This window comes from Brienomyrus brachyistius, unplaced genomic scaffold (genome assembly GCF_023856365.1).
Source record: "Brienomyrus brachyistius isolate T26 unplaced genomic scaffold, BBRACH_0.4 scaffold47, whole genome shotgun sequence".
Classification (NCBI taxonomy): Eukaryota; Metazoa; Chordata; class Actinopteri; order Osteoglossiformes; family Mormyridae; genus Brienomyrus; species Brienomyrus brachyistius.
The window spans coordinates 294,967-312,377 of NW_026042322.1; the positions used below are offsets into that span (position 1 = coordinate 294,967).

Below are 17,411 nucleotides of genomic sequence, written 5' to 3' on the forward strand. Positions count from 1 at the left end.
CTACAGTTCTTTAATTTCGATGCTCCTCCACTTCAGGGAGAAGATTTGGTCCCTACATTCGCCTCCTGACCTCAGTCTTAAAGGTATTTCCCTCGATATGAGCTCGGCAAGTGAAAAACAGATGTATTTTGAAGGTGATGGCTGGTCTCCTGTGATCATGAGCGATGAGATAATGGGCTCCATACGTGATAATCGGCTTCAATGAGGGAATCTTTCCTGGGCCAAGTGACACACAATCATGCACCCTGGCCGGTCTCTCGGCACTCTGCACAGAGCACAATCTCTCTCCCGCAGGCTGTGCCCTGGCAGTGAGCCCCTCGCATGCATCCACAGCTGGCTCTAATTATATTTCAAAGCTCCAAGACCAGGCCTTTCTTATCCCGTCATCGAACTTCAACCGTTGCACCTTCTGCCCGTGCTGAGGCCAGAAGGGCTACGAACATAAAGATATGAAGCATTCTCTGATTTGGCGGGGGGGGGGATCAACATGTTACGAGAACCCAAAGCTGCCCATATTACGTGCTGCAAAGATGCGAGAATGATTCTCCACCATTAATCAGAGCCGGAGAAATCTTCTAACACCAGGACTGTGCAGAAGAACTTGTGGCAGATTTTTCATTCAGGTGCTTTTCACAGCAGTTTGAGGATTAGTTAGTGCATGGAAAAGACACTAATAAAAAAAAATTATTAATAAAAAAATTATATTAGGTCTAAAGTCATACTACTTATTGCTTTCGTAAAACTGTTCTTGCATAAAAATAAATGAATTTTGGTGAATATTCGTAGTTCGAGGGGATGATTTTATAATGTGTTACGCAACTTCACCTGCAGACTTTTGAGTTTGTGAGCGGATTGAGTGAAACGTGTTTTCCTGCCGTCTTGCGTCATCGGGTTTATTTTCGCGGCTCGCTCACGGCGCATGTGGGGTGGTGTGCCCGCCGCCTCCACCCGCAACATCGCATCAATCCGTGTCAGGGTGACGGCTTGCCGCCGACCCGGCGGCTCTGTCGACAAGCATTAGCGGCCCCATGAGCCAAGGTGCAGCGAGCAGGTGTGACACTCCTATGGTGAATCTGCTCCTCTGCCAGCCAGCCCCCACCCCCCCCCCCCCATCCTTACTGCCGCTGAATCTGCAGCAGGGAAGAGGCTCGTAATTATGATGGATTAGACTGCGGCGCCCCGGCCCTGCCGTGCGGTAATTGCCTCGCAGATGCCGCGGATGTGACACGCATTAATGGCCGCTCTTCGCGGCGGCCCAAAATCGCTGCCAGCGAGATCTATATTTGCTCCTGGGGAGAAGCCGTGATGTCGCTCGGAGCGTGCTTCCCGTCCTCGCCTCTGCCTGCGGGGGTTCCTCGCTGTGCCACGGGCGATGCTCCCCCTGCCGAAACACGAGGCGTAGGCGCGGAGACAGAGCACGCTTGGGATGTGTCAAAACGCTCTGCTGATGAGGTCACTGCGTGTACCTCAAAAATTTGTCACAGGTGAAGGCTTCGGTTATTGCATTTCGGCAGTGGCTCCTGAATTTTTAAGGGCAGAGGACTCGTCGCACATGTACGTCAGGTGTCAGTCTGAACGGGCTGTTCTAATACAATACTTTCCAGATTGGGTGCATCGCTTTTAACAGCCTAGAAACGCTTGACCACTTCTGAGCTGTTAATTGTGTAACCCCCCCCCCTCCCCCATGACAGGCATCACACAGCAAGAAGTGGAAAGGAAGTGTAGAACTTGCACAATGTGAAAAGAGGAGATAGGGCTTGCTTTCTGCTGTGTTGGCGCTCTGTAGCACTGGGCTCGCGAGTCACATGCCTCAATGTCCATCAGTCCGCATTAGAGTGAAGACAAGATAGTCGGTCATGGCTGGCTAAGGGGACGGGGGATCAGTCAGTTATTCGCTTGCATTGGACCAAGGTTTGCCCATACTGGAATAGCCCAATGGTATCTTGTGAGAATGTTTAGTTAATAGCAAGTTAGCATTTATTTTGGTATCACTGGAAGATACCAAAGCACTCGATTTTTTTGTTAATCAGTAATGCCTTTGCTTCTGTAGACTTAGTTATCCAGATACATATATTTCTTTGGGAATCCTTGGGCAGCCAGTGTTGAAGATCACACACAAGTGCTGCTCTAAGCTTGGAATACAACAAGTACCCATAATGTCTGTTTAATAGAAATCACAGAACCAACAGCCAGACTGACTAGCTGCCTAGTAAATGAGCTAGCTGCAGCCACACTGTACGTACGCAGTGATGCATTCGCAGTTCTTTGTTGAGCATCTCTTGCGGTCTATGCATCCTGCTATTGTTCATCGCAACAGAAGTATGCGAGTTATGCCGATAGGTTTTCATTATTGAGCAGCTGGTAGGGTTTCACTAACAAGCATCTGGTCGGGTTTTGCTAACGAGCAGCTGGTCGGGTTTTGCTAACGAGCCGCTCCTTGAGATAAAAGGTGAAGAGCTCCTTGGCACAGCCGCTGACACGCTTCGCTATTCCAAAAGAGCCAACAGTGGCATGAAACCTCACTGATCCGTAGCAGCTGAATGTCGCCATGGCGACCCTCGTCAATAAGCTGCCAGGGTTCAATGCCAGACATTTGGGGGGGGGGGGGGGGGGGGGACCTGCGGGAAGCGAATTGACATTCATTCTAAATGCGGGAAGAGTAGAAAAAACATCAAAATAAACACACCAAAGTGATTTTTATTTTTAAGCATACAAGGCTACAGAATATAGCAGCAAGGGAAGCATTATCAACAAGTGATAATACAAAGGACTACATCCAGGCGATAGAAAAAAAAAATATCTGACAGTTGCCGCATCCAATGAAAATGACTTAATAGTTTTCCTGGGAATCTTGCAGGCGTACAGAAGTCACCTTTGTTCTTTCAGTGTTTGGCTTGCTATGTTAAGACACCTTCCAGTGTGTCAGCCATTTCAACGGAAAGCTTCTTATCTATGGCATTAATTGCCCAAACTGTGTCCTGGATACTGTTTATGGCAACGTGAGGAGCCCAAAATGTGAATAATTTCCTGCAAAACCATGACCCTCGATATACGTAACCATTTCATATGCCCAAGAAGCTATAACAGAATGAGGTCTTTATTCTTCGATGTGCAGGCTTAGTGCAAAATAAATGCTGTAGGGGATTACTTTCTGGTGCTAAATAACCCATGGATCTCCTGGTCAAGTTCATCCACCCCACTGCTCAGCAGACATGCAGTGTGCCTTTAGCTTTCTAGAGACACATTTCTTAGCCGGTTAATCTATTTTTGAGATGGTCAACCAGGGACACTGCTTGAACAGCTGTAAGCAAACCTTGTCAGGATGCCGTGAATGTTTCAGCAGTTTTGGAACTGTTGCTAGAGTCTGGCTTACCGAAAAATTGCCATGCACGCTAACTGTTGTGGAACAGGATAGACAGTTAGGTCTGTAGAGCGGTCATGTGGTCACCCACTATCCTACAATGACCTCTGTTGCTTTCATATGTCACACAATTGTACGATCTCAAAGTACATTTCGAAAAGGGATTTTAACTCTGTACCAACCATATCCTGTCACCTACTGGTGTTTTTTCCCCCGATGAAATTGCCTAAGGCTGCCCAAATAAAATCACAGCAATGTCTTGAGGATTTCCAGAAGATGGACATCCCTGATGTGCTGAATCAAATGTGCTGCTGGGTTTCTCTTTGCTATTGATGTTGCTTCGAAGGAAAAACAAACATTGCATCCTAAAAGAAGCATTTACTCACCTACACCCAGATATAACTGAAACTTGTACTAGTCGCAAATCCTCACATTGTGTCTCTTCCTTTATCTCTTCCTGCCAGGACGCAGTGGGGGCAGGCTTGTGGATGGACCCAGAGTAGGCCAGATGGAAACAGAAAAGGCCAACCATGAGACGGAAGAAACTCTACAACTAGTGCAATTCAACTCCGTTCTTCAGCCGGAGAAGCTGGTTGCCAAACTGCAGAATGGCAGCCAGTCGGAGATGCCGTCCCGTCAGCTCAACGGGAATGCCGACAGTCACCGCTTCAAGCGTGGTGCTAGAATCAACCGAATGAAGAGGCTTCACGATAGCTGCGCCAGTCCCGCTGGTGCACAGGACGTTTTTGATCAAGGGTCATGCTTGACGAATGGAGAACTGAAGCATGCGATCTGCGAGCCAGGGCTGCAGGAACTCCATCAGGCCAAGAAATTGAAAACGGACTCCAAGACGCACGACGAGGACAATGCACTAGCAGAGGACACCGCTCTGGCCTCATGGGACAAAACAGAACATGTGGATATGGAGAGTGAAGCAATTTTGCCGGGACTTACAAAGCCTGCAGAGTTCACCTGTGACGTTCTGCTGACGGAGCAGAAGCTGGAGAAGAAAAATTGCAGCTTCTCCAACGGGGACATTTTCTCACTTTCAAAGAATAAACAGGTGCCAATTCCCAATGGTGCTACAGTAAACTACTCCTCCATGGGGGACACGCCTGGTGAGCTTTTAGAGAAGACGTTGTCTCAGTATTACCCGGATCATGTGTCCATTGCACCCCAGAGCATCACAGCTCAAGAAAATGACATCAGGAGACCACTGGCAAGTGACATGCCTGATCAGGCGACCCCATCTCCACCCCTTACCTCAGGTGTACCCATTTCATCCCAAATGTCCATCTCAGGACATCAGAACCAGATGCCGCTGGAGATGGGCAACAGCAATGTTTATAATGCTCCCTTTTCTGTTAATGGGTACCCCAGTCATGTTGGCAAAGGGCACCACCAGCAGCAGGACCAGCCCTACCCTCTCAACCCAGATAGACAGGTTCCTGAGGGAACTGGCATTGTTCCACCCACAGGAGCAGGCGATGCCTCACAGGATCAGAATGGTGATGGCTGCTTCCAGCTAACAGACCAAAAGCAGTACCTGAAGTCTAATCATGAGTCCTTGCCTCTCACAACAGCACTCAAATCCACAGCTCCAATGGAGGAGGCTGGCAGATTTAGCCCCTTTTCCAGCAGTACTGGGGCAAGGATTCCAGAAGCAGAAGATTCAGAGCCTAGCCACCAGTTCCAGGGTGCACAGATGAGTCAGTGGCCTGGGCAGTATACAGCAACACAAGTGGATAGACCCAAACCATCTGAGACCAGCAGCCAACAGGAACCCCAGACTTCTATGGCACTAACTCAGTCTGATCCACCAAAGCCCAATGATATATCTCTCAGCTCCACAGAGAAGTCACCACCTCCCTCTTCTCTGATAGCTAGTGAAACGCCAGGCCCTGAGACAGAGAACAAAATGCCTTTTAATGAGGAGGCAAGGGAGGCCATGTCACCACAAGGCAGTACTTACCGCAAGGTGAACTGGATTGATTTGAATTCTTCGCCACCTCCACGCCCGCCGGGCCCCCCATGGTTGTCATGGGAAAGCCTACGCGCGCCGTCGCAACACGAGTCGGGGAGAAGCGTGCCAAACCAAGGTCAATCTCCGGGCACCGGCTCGATGATGAGGGTTCCTGTGGGGTTCTCCATTCAGTCTGCCTTTCAGCGGCAGGGTAAGCAGATGCCAGAAGCCTACAGCCCTGGCCTGGCACGGCCTGATATGCAGTACAATACCCCCTACACCCATCCTGGCCAGCCAGCGCAGTCTCGAATTCCAGGCAATCAACAACACGTTCCTTCAGGACGCAGTGGATCCCCAGAGCCAGGTGAAAATCCCTTTGGCATCCAGACGCAGCGAGAGCACTTAGATGAGCACAACCAGGATATAGAGGACATCCTATCCCCAACTTTTCTGCAGAAGCAGCTATCACCAGCATCTCACCCACCACAGACAGCCATGACCCTGGGTGCCTCACATCAAGACGCATCTCAACTACAGGACTCTATTAAGAGGCAAGCTCAGACTCATCCCTTGGATAGATTCAAGCTAGAGGAGTATATGGAAAACCAGCTTAAACCTGATTACCAACCTCAAAATCAGGCAGAGCAACCCCAGGTAACTGGACCGAACCCATCCGGTGGGAACAACCCGGGGATCTTTGGGCCAAGGCCAGCCAGCACACAGCCTCCTCCAAGTGACTCACTTTACGGCGGCGCAGATGGTGCTGTGGCTCAGGAGTCGACACAGCAGCAGATACATTATCCGCGGCAGCTAAGTCACACGGAGTTCCAAGAGTCACCGGTGCGACCTCAGTCTCAGTTATCACAAGGTGCTTTAAACCCACAGCTGTCAGGGCAGTCAGCCTGCCCAATGCAGCCCAAGGCGGAGGTGCGGGAGTCTTGCTCTCAGTTTCCACGGGGACCACCCCCAGGATATCCATACGGGGACCACCAAAGTCATGCTGCCCTTCGGATGCACTGTTTTCAGAGACAGACTGATGGCCGACCTCCGCCAAGGGGCATCAAAATCAAGGATGACCCAAGGTACACAGTCCATCTGCCACAACAGGCCCAAGGACCAGAGAAGACCACCATGCCATCTGTGAAGCAAGAGCCCACGCAGGTACCGTGCGGACAGGGGCAGAGGAGCAGCATAATCGCCACCATGGAGCAGCAGCTGAAGCAGTATCAGCACTCTCTGCATTTTGAGAGGACGTCTCTGGTAATGAAGGATCCCAGCAAGATCAAAGTAGAGTCATCGGGGGCAGTCACTGTCTTCTCGACCAACGCAAACTTGAGTGAGGCAGAAATAGCTGCAGCTCTGAAGAAATCTCCAGCAAATAGGACGCCAACAAAGAAGGAGCCTAACCTCAACTTTTTCCTTGAATCTCCTATGAAATTGCTGAACACTCCTGTCAAAAATTTGTTGGACACCCCTGTGAAAACTCAATATGACATTCCATCATGCCGTTGTGTTGGTAAGACCCCTATAGATATAATTTTACGAGCCATCGATGTAGAGTTATGTGTTCCACCCTGCCTTCGAGTTTTTTTTTTTATTTAGCTTTTTTCGATTTAGCTTTTGATTCATGTATTAAATGCTGATCCAGGATTAAAGCAGAACCTTCACCTGTTAAAGGTTATGCAACTATGGGGAATATCACAGTTTGCTAAGGAAATAGGCTGGTCGTAACATGTTTGTTTGCTTTGACCAGAGCAACTCAGCGAGAAAGATGAAGGGCCCTACTACACACACCTTGGGACAGCACCGAATATCGCCAGCATTCGGGAACTCATGGAAGCAAGGTGAGAACCAGACCCTTGCTTGCTTTGCCCCAGGTGTGAAAACAGTAGCCCACTGTTACTGAACCATCTTCTGCTGCTTTCTTGGTCTTCATCAGGTTTGGACAGAAGGGGAGCTGTATCAGGATTGAAAAAGTTGTGTACACTGGGAAGGAAGGGAAGAGCACACAGGGGTGTCCTATAGCTAAATGGGTAAGCCTCGTTAGTGAAGCGCACGGTAGGCGTGTATAATCATGCATTATCTCTGTGGTACCCTAGTAAAAACAATTAGACCCCCCTGAATAGCTGACATCGCTCATTGATTTAATTGTGTAGTACGATGTCTGTCACAGCATGCAGCTAAGTCGCATCTTTGATTGTTAGCGCCCCCTAGAGAAGAGACAATGGCACAAGTTTTTTATCAGTAATTCCTATATATTCATAGGATGTTTGCTTACACCTTTTTCTGTTCACTGTTAATGTACTTTGATGCTTTTTAAGGTGTAGCTGCCCAGGAAATATGAGGCACGTGTTTTTCTTTCTTGGCTCGGTGCCCTTACTTGGGGGGGGGGTCTCACTGTGGCACGGCAGGTGATTCGTAGGTCCAGTGTGGAAGAGAAGCTTCTGGTGCTGGTGCGGGAGCGGGCGGGGCACTCATGCGCGACGGCCTGCCTGGTCGTGGCCATCCTCATCTGGGAGGGCATTCCCACCAGCCTGGCCGACCGTCTCTACAGTGAGCTGAGCGAAACGCTGAGGAAACACGGAGCCCTCACCAATCGCCGATGCGCCTTGAACGAGGAGTGAGTGCCACCATGGATCTGTGGTGTTGTGGGACCCCATCTGTCACCATAGATGTGCAGAGTCGTGGGAGTCTCCCTTAGACTGCATGGGTATCTTTAGCCTGACATGGAAGATAGGCATCAGTCTAGAGGTACTTAGACTACCGACTCATCGGGGCACGCAAACTCCGGTGTTGCTCTCCCATTTTTCCTGAGGTAGCGTGGGGCCCTAATATCTTCTGTGGTCCTAGGCTATAGCATATGATAGCTTGAACCCATGCTTGCATCTCACCACATCTGAGTTTAAGTAATAAATTTGACATATTTTTGCATTTGGGATGGAAATATCTGCCAAACTCTGAGACAATAATTATACCAAGTACGTGTATATTTAACACATAAGAATAGTTAAACAGGCTCCAGTGGGAATTTGCGGACAAGGGGACGCATTCAGATCGCAGACCAGGAGACCCACGGATGGAAAAATAAACAGTTTACTGTGCGATGAAAGACGTCCACAGAGGCCTGGGCGCTGGAGTTAGCGGGGCAGCCCGGGCTTTCTGTCGGGGTTTGACGGATAGTGTGGCTGGGCGTGAGGGTCAGCGGGCACACCACATGAAGGGCCCCTTGTTTTGGAAATGTCAATGGTCCCCTTCATCCCCTCCCCCGGCTGTCTCTCGGGTGGGTGGGGGGGGGGTATAGTCCTTGTCCAATCTGAATGGAATGTGTGAACCACAGAAAAACAGTTGAAAATTATGTGGCCACAATTGTAGTGCCTGATAAACATCTTCAGCATATTGTCGCGTTCTTTGTGTAACTGCGAATTGTACCCCATCTTTATTTTTTCACCGACATGACAGTATAACTGCCTCAACATGCCCTCTGGCCATAGGGCAGATTCCCAAACAGGACAGGACATCTTTCCAGCATGTGGGTGCCTGTGCTGTCTGTACAGGACTAATCTTAGTCATTCTCATCCTCACTCTCCCAACCCTGGTGCAGTCAAAACCACTATCGTCTACTTCCACTCTTAATTACAGAGTAGCTGCACAGTTAAACACAGTCATCTGTGTTCAACCTTTATTTTGTGAGACCAACACATCCTGAATGAAAAGAAGCCTTTAGGGGCTTCACATGCACTGTAATAACAAAGTTAACCCTAAGCCAGCTGGACCTTAGTCATGAATGTTTAAATCAGGGATGTAAAACTTCAGGTGACTTGTACGGTCATCAAACAGACATAATGCTTGGCTGTCATTGCTATGGAACAGCTCCCTCCAAGCTCCCTGCCAGCCAGTCCACATTTTCGCTCCCTCCCAGGTCCCTGCCAGCCAGTCCACATTTTCGCTCCCTCCAAGCTCCCTGCCAGCCAGTCCACATTTTCGCTCCCTCCCAGCTCCTACCGGGAGCTACGAGGGAGCAAAAATGTGGACTGACTGTGGGTCCCCGAGGACCATGTTGGGAAACACTGCTATAGGTCACAGACAAGATTCTGAAAATTAGACATAAGACCCTTCCATTACCAGGAGAAACAACTGTTATAAACAAGGCCTCAAAACCTGCAGTGGGTGGGATTCCTGCAACTGTCAGTCACCAGTAACATACTCGATGGGCAGTGAAAAAATGTATTAGTGACTGATGGGGCACTCATTTCCCACACTATGAGTTTCCAAAGCCTGGTCTATTTCATTGCTCCTTCCAGTGTGATACCATTTTCTTTCTCTTTTCCTCTTCTTCAGGAGGACGTGTGCATGCCAGGGATTGGACCAGGATGTCTGTGGGGCATCCTTCTCCTTCGGCTGCTCTTGGAGCATGTACTACAACGGCTGCAAGTTTGCCAGGAGCAAAATTCCCAGGAAATTCAAACTCCTGGGCGACGACCTGAAAGAGGTGAACCAGTACAGGACAACAAAAATGGGGTCGTCTTGAATTGTGAATCAGTTTCTGTCAGTTTTGGGTTTGGTTGGTCATGTTCTGCTGGGTAGCAAAGTACATATATTTATATATTTAAACATTTTTTTTTTAACAGGAGGAAAGACTGGAGCAGAACCTACAGAATCTGTCAACCCTATTAGCACCCACTTACAAGCAAATGGCCCCCGATGCCTATGGAAACCAGGTTAGGATTGCATGGCCCGGCCCCCTCATAACCATAATCAATGTAAAATTTCTGAGTGGTCACGAGGCAAGTTTATCAGAGCAGGGTGATAGTTCAGCTGTCCTTCTGGTCGACAGACTGGACTCACCCATAGAAAGGTTTATTTGTACAATTTAGAATAAAGACATAAAAACTATAAAAGAACACATGGAATTATGCACTGACCAATAAGTATTAAACGAAAAATGTTGGGGGCAGCTCTGTGGGTTGGGACTCAGAAGGCTGCTGGTTCAAATCCCATGGCTGGCAGAGTGATGCCACCATTGAGCCCTTCAAAAAGACCCTTAACCCCAGTTGCTCCAGGAACTGGCTGACCCCACTGTCTCCTCTACACCAGTTTAATGAGGTGGCCTCCTGGGACGCTTTTCCAGCTGTCCTGAAGGAAGACGTACATGAACACTCATTGGCTGCTTTTCCTTCACTCTCCGATCAAACTCCTCCAAAATCTTCTGTACAGTGTTTAAGTCTCGTGGCTAGGTCATGTGACGCGACACTGTAACTCTCCTTTGTAGGCAGTTTGGCGTGTCCAGACTTTAGACTGTAGATCTTCATACAGAGATATTGATCAGAGAGAATGCTAGTAATGGATGCAGAGCAGCTATAGCACACCTTGCCGTGGTTCTAGCTGGTACTAACTGGTTATGGTGGGTTGTTTGCCTGTAGTTTCCAGTTGCATGTAAAGGCAATTCCCAGTAAAGGCATATTCTGTTAGTGCCCCCGTTTGTTTCAGTTCGCTTGTGGCTGAATTTCTTGACCATGAGCTGCAGCAGAATGAGAGATTAGAGGAGAAGCCAAAGCCCCACTGCTCTGATGTCACTGCTCCTTTGCAGGTGGAGTATGAGCACAGGGCTCTGGACTGCCGCCTGGGGCTGAAGGAGGGCCGCCCATTCTCGGGGGTGACGGCCTGCCTGGACTTCTGTGCCCATGCTCACCGAGATCTCCACAACATGCACAATGGGAGCACAGTGGTGAGCCCCGGAGTGACCCTAAGGTCCCAACAAAGAGTTGGTCCATGACAGCATGGAAGCAGACAACAGACATCCTGCAGTCCTGTCCATATGGGAGAGGCAAAGCTCCACGATTACCACTATGGAAGCGCTTCTCCTCAGTCACCGAACACCTGACTCCACTGACTCAAGTCATTCACTTGATATGCTCTTCAATTTAACTCGAAAGCTTTGCAAAAAAAAAAAAAAGTCCCATCTCACTGAAAATGAATTCTACTCTACATTGTTTAACCTTAGGTTTAAGCCTCACAGACTTAGTATTAAATTCTGGATAACATGCCATAAGAACCTTCCACTACTCATTGATAATAAATATCACAAATCTTTTTAGGGGATTATGTAGGTGCTTAATATAATTTTGAGAAGTTGACACTCAAATTTTATAGGAAACAATGAAAATTTCTCTATTCAGGGTATAACAGTATTCCCAGTGAAAGTGTATTACATTTCAAACACTAAATACTTATAAATAATTGCAGTGCAGACGTTTTCCGCGGCGCAACACGAATTGGGAAAAAAGAAATTTAAATCAGACCTGTCATCTTGTAACATTATGCATCAATGGACATGAGCATAGTAAGGCAATACTTAGGCTCTTCCTGCACTCCCAGGTTTGCACTCTGACACGGGAAGACAACCGGGAGATTGGGAAGATTGCCGATGACGAGCAGCTCCACGTGTTGCCGCTGTATACGGTCTCCCCCACTGACGAGTATGGCAGCGAGGAGGGCCAGCAGGCCAAGATGAAGTCGGGTGCCATCCAGGTGCTGAGCTCCTTCCGTCGACAAGTGCGCATGCTCGCTGAGCCGGCAAAGTCCTGCCGGCAGAAGAAGCTGGATGCTCGGAGGACAGCGGCAAACAAGCCGTCCAATCCCGATGCAGCAAACACCAAGGCGGAAAAGACCCTCCAAGCAAAACTGAAGCAAGGCACTTACGAAAACCCTGGTCAAAGCACTCCTGTGTCAGGTAAAGATGAGGGCTAGCATTTCGCAAAAGCAAGTGACTAACTGCTTGTTGTTCCTTGGTTTCTCACTTATCGAACTCTGTTTCCTCAGGTTCTCTTCCGGGTCAGGGTCAAATGGCAACCCCCCAGCCTGCGCATCAACCACACCCTCCTGCCATTCAACAGCAACAGCAGCCCCAGCAAACCCATCCCCACCCCTACCCTGGGCCTCCCCACCCAGCCAGCTACCCAAGGTTTGCCAATCATGTAGATTCATTTCCTAGCACTTCTCAGACAACAAACACAATATACCCACAATCCCCAGTGTCTAGTAGCCCTTACTCTGGCCCTTTGCCTGCACCAAACACTTACCTGAATGGATCAAATCCTGCAAACTCTTACCCTGGTAATCTTCAGAACCCCAGCAGCCTTTATCCAGGATACTTCTGCAGAGGTAGCATGCCCATGGACAGCTTCCACCCATATTACGGCTCAAACCCAAAGCACCTTGACATGTACCGGCTTCAGAGGCCCCAGCTATACCCACAGCAGCAGTACGGTGCTCATCAGGGCTATGGGGTTAGCTTCCCTGCCCGGTACAGCGAGTCAGGTTTACAAGCGAATGGTTACAGTGGCTCTGCCACCAAGTCTGCCATTCATCCTATGGGTTACCCAACGTATAGCCCCAATGGTAGCCCTAATCCCCAGCTCCTGGAAGCCATCTCTCGACCTCCTCTGGAGCATCCAAACCTGGATTATGCCAACACAATGAACAAAGGCATGCAATATGGTGCATACCCTAACCCCTACCTTGCCCAGAACTCTACCATCTTCTCCCCAGGCCAAGGTCCACTTAATATGCAAAACAAACCCAATGCAAACTTGCACAGCATTAGTGCTATCCCTCAGGTGCTTCCGCCTCCAGGTAGGGAATGCCCGACCCCCACACAACCAGGGTGTGGGCTCCCCAATGGAAATGCCCAAGAAACTCCAATAAAACAAGAGCCTGGGCCACAACCTCCAGATCCCAAACAGAAGGAGGATGTGTGGTCAGACAATGAGCACAACTTCCTGGACCCAGAGATCGGGGGTGTGGCAGTAGCCCCCAGTCATGGCTCCATCCTCATTGAGTGCGCCAAGCGGGAACTGCATGCCACCACACCCGTGAAGAATCCCAACCGGAACCACCCCACCCGCATCTCACTAGTTTTCTACCAGCACAAGAACATGAATGAGGCCAAGCACGGGTTGGCGCTGTGGGAGGCCAAGATGGCCGAGAAGGCGAGGGAGAAGGAGGAGGAGGCTGAGAAGCATGGAGCCGAAAGTGCCCCAAGCAAAAGCAAGAAGGTCAAACGGGAACATTCCGAAACGGTGGAACACGGAGAACCCCCGTACAAGCGCTTCATCCAGACTCTCAACCAGAGGTCCATGTCTTGCACCACAAACACGTATGTCAGTACAGCTCCCTATGCTTACTCCAAGATCACTGGGCCTTACAACCGCTTCATTTGATCGGTTACCTGGGTTACGGTAAATGGACACAGGGCTGTCACGCCTGTACTATGGGTGCTGTGTCACATCGAGGCCTCAGGGTCTCTGTGTAGTTGCCTACTTCATAAGAGTGGCTGCATTTCGGTGTCTAATACGGATCTGCGAAAAGGGTTTAACTAATTGCAAAATACTGTAGAATACACAGTTTGCTCAGCTAGAATCAGGTCACTCACACCTCTGATGTTTAAGCTTTACTAACAAATATTTATGGCAGTATTTATTTTGTTTTTCGTAATTTTACACAACATACTGTACCGAACTTCTGGTGCTCTGTGTCCTATACATCAGGACGTATATTACTGGAAACAAAGTTTCAATTTGGTGGCTTTAATTTTTTTTTTTACTAAATAGATATCTTAAAGTAAAATGGCATAGAGTTCTGATTTCGTGGATTATCTGATTCATGGTGCTAAAAATGTAAGTGTGTCTTTAAAATTTGCCTTCATAATGAATGAACATCTGTTTGTATAATACTCTTTAAGGTGAACAAGCAGTTCTTTCGAGTGACGTTTTCCACAATTTATAGATAACGTAACATATGCGTGTTTTAAAGCACTTTGGCTTTCGTCGAAGGTAAAAAAATGTTTTGATCTTACCTTCAAATCACACGATTGCGTTTTAACGTCGAAAGTGTGCGATGGACCGTGGGCATCCACGTTTGTTTTCATTGTCGGCACAGTATAATTACATTTAGGTCGTTTATTACAGCTGGGATGGCACTGGATGCAATTTTCACACAAGCGTTTTTCATGGTGCTTCTTTGACATTTGAAAAATTTGCATTTACGTTTCCTTAAATACATTTGTGAGCCATTCTAAAGGTGTGTTTTCAGAATAGTAATATTTTAAAGATATAGTGATCACCAGCGTGTTTGCTCTGCAATTCTTTCACTTCTTTGTAAAAATATTATTAAAAAAAAAAAGTTTTGTGGCAGACCGCAGAGAGATGCTAGAGCCAGTGTGTTTGCAGTACTACATCTCCCAGAATGCCACATGATAAACACATGCAGCTGTAGAACTTCAGAGAACGAATCACGGCAACAAATCTGACCTCTGGCTTAACAGTTACGAAAATGATGTGGTTATTGAAAAAGATTCTCTTTTTGCAGCGTAGTAAGGTCCGTGGAACAGGGTTTTCGGTATTTGTGATGATTTTACTGGCAGCTGTCTTGCTGTGGGGTCTTCTTAATCATTGTAGGTTAGTTGTATAAAAAAGTAAAAACTTTGTACAGTAAATTAAAACTATTAAATTTACGCTTTAGATTTTAGTACTGTAAAGAAAAGTAATATTTCATTGGGTTTTAGCTGATTTTGTTTCAAATGGTGCTATTCAACCTGCTATGAACCGTGTACAATGTGAGAATTTTTTGTCAGAAAGATCGTTAATGAAAGGTATGCCTACTTGTCATATACCTCAGAACTATTTTGGCAATATGATTATGATAAAGATCAAGCCTTTTTTCCCCACCATGATTTTCATAAAATACACCAATGAAACTTCATATGTTTATCATGCATCTTCGCGTGCAAATGTTCAGAAAGTAAGCGAAAAGTGTGAAATTTGTATTTTTAAGTAACATCAGGGACATTTCAACGCAGTCTTCGTCTGCCGAGATCACTTGTGTTCATCCCACCTTTTCCATTCGTCCAGGGATTTGACTCCTATCTTTTAAAACCCCTCAACTGTAAATATTTCAGTGGAAAAAATGTTTTGTTTTTCAAGAGAGAAGCTAGTAGAAGTAGCCCTGTCCTTGTGTTTTAGTCGGTCTGTTTGCATACTTTCAAGGTGCAACCTGGACATACGTGCACTGAGTTGACAAAAAGGAGAAGTGTGGCTTTGACTAAACGGTGGTATGACGACTTTTATTAACGAGCAAGCCCAGGACAGTTTTAACAGAAAATGCACATTATGTGCCTGTGTATAGGTAAAGCAGAAATTATTCATAACCACTAGACAATTAGCTTAGTGGGCTAAGTCTCTGTGCCTGCGATTGGAAGATCGCTGGTTCGAGTCTGGCATCGGCACCTCTCTGGGTCCTTGAGCAAGACCCTTAACCCCCAGCCCCCTGGGTGGCTGCCATTTGTGGCCAGTTTGCTCTCATCTAGAGAGAGCAAGTTGGGTGAGGTGTGAAAAGAATTTTCATAGGGCGGGTCAATAAGAAGTATCTATTATTTGACATAAGCTTTTCGATTTACAATTCAGTGTGATTTTGAATGGACAGCGGTTCTGTGTGACAAGACTCCCATCTGGAAACATTGATATACAAAACTTCTTCTGAAAGCACTTCATTTATTTTCAGAAAGAATTTGAAATAAAAATTAAAACACTATCTACAATAAAAAGGTAGTTTAATGTAAATGTGTGTTAAATGTCACAGTGTATATATATATCACAATTGTATTGCAGAACTTAAAATTTTAATTTTGAAATACTTTGATTGCTATACAGTACGTCAGTATGGAGAGGCTTATATGTCTGACCTACCCCAAGGACTTCACTTTCAAAATAATACAACACAGATTGATCCCTAAAGTTAATATTATCATTATTATTAATATAACATGACGTACGGCCGTCCGTATCCGTGAAATTGAGGAATGACAAAAAAAATCTGTCACAATATATTGCCGTTTTCAGTACTAGGTCACAGCTACTTAGATCAATTAGATACGTTTTCGTAAAATTTTTGGTAACACTTAAGGCCATGTTCTTAGTAATTTATAAACACATTCATAACAAATAACGATGCATTCATAAAGAATTATAAACAAGGCTATAAGTATTTCTCAAAAGGCATAACATATATCCATGTGTATTATGCATTATGAATGCTTTATGAAGCTCTCATCTATAATGCACTGTAGATACCTTTATAACACATTATAATGGTTGGTATAAGCATTAATGATGCTTTGTACTGTACTTGTGAAAGTATCTATAGTGCATTATAGATGAAAGCTTCATAAGGAATTCATACTGCATAATAAATATGGCTATAATGTGTTATGCCTTTTTATAAATTGTTATAGCCATGTTTATAATGCTTTATGAATGTGTTATAATGCATTATGAATGTGTTTATAAATTGCTAAAAATATTGCATTAAAGTGTTACAAAAAAGGTTTTTTGCCTGTTTGGTGAGACAATGAAACCTAACGCTCTATATACGGGAGTCTGGTGGCAGGTTTGCAGTGGACCAAGGAAGGATTTGGAGGACGCAGTGGGTGTTTAGCATCTTCATACTTGAAGTGACTGGAGTCAGCATTACTTGAATGACTATGAGGTTGACTAAAGTGGGCGACCTCTTACGTTAAGCTAGCAGTCATTGTACACAAGTGTCTGTATTTAGCAGTTAGACACTAAATGATGAAAAAAAAGATACGCAAATTTGTGTTATTTACAGTTTCTTGCCCTTATTTTCTACTGCTTCTCTTGTTCCCCCTGATGTTTGGTATGATACACAATGAAATTACGGACAGATATAAATACTGTAAGTATTGTAATGTATTGAATGCAGTTTATTTGAAAGCTGTTTATTGTATCATTACTGATATTGCTGAGATGTGGGTGTTTTTAATAAAATTTATATTTATTTAAAGCATCTTCTGAGAGTGATGCGTGTCTATTTCCTATGAATGTGAGTGTGCATGCATGCATACATACAAACATTTCTATATTATTGGACAGGTCAATAAAATTACATCTTTTGAAAAGGACAGACAAAATCGTGATTAGTCAATGAATAAAATGTTCTGATTCCTGGAATTCTGAACAGATGCATTTGTAAAAACTAAGTATTCATAAAATTGATCAGACATTAACAGTTCCA

At 46.2% G+C, this 17,411-nt stretch overlaps 1 protein-coding gene across 1 annotated transcript in view; it reads left to right on the forward strand.

The window, feature by feature from the left end:
- Positions 1-17,183, forward strand: part of tet2 (tet methylcytosine dioxygenase 2) — a 31,799-nt gene extending 14,616 nt beyond the window's left edge. The window contains exons 2-10 of the mRNA XM_048999711.1: positions 3,826-6,840; positions 7,078-7,168; positions 7,264-7,357; positions 7,736-7,944; positions 9,663-9,813; positions 9,953-10,042; positions 10,912-11,049; positions 11,700-12,054; positions 12,144-17,183. Of these exons, the coding sequence (XP_048855668.1) occupies positions 3,870-6,840; positions 7,078-7,168; positions 7,264-7,357; positions 7,736-7,944; positions 9,663-9,813; positions 9,953-10,042; positions 10,912-11,049; positions 11,700-12,054; positions 12,144-13,543 (5,499 nt within the window). The 5' untranslated portion in view covers positions 3,826-3,869 and the 3' untranslated portion in view covers positions 13,544-17,183. The remainder of the gene's footprint in view (positions 1-3,825; positions 6,841-7,077; positions 7,169-7,263; positions 7,358-7,735; positions 7,945-9,662; positions 9,814-9,952; positions 10,043-10,911; positions 11,050-11,699; positions 12,055-12,143) is intronic.
- The last annotated feature ends 228 nt before the right edge of the window (positions 17,184-17,411 follow it).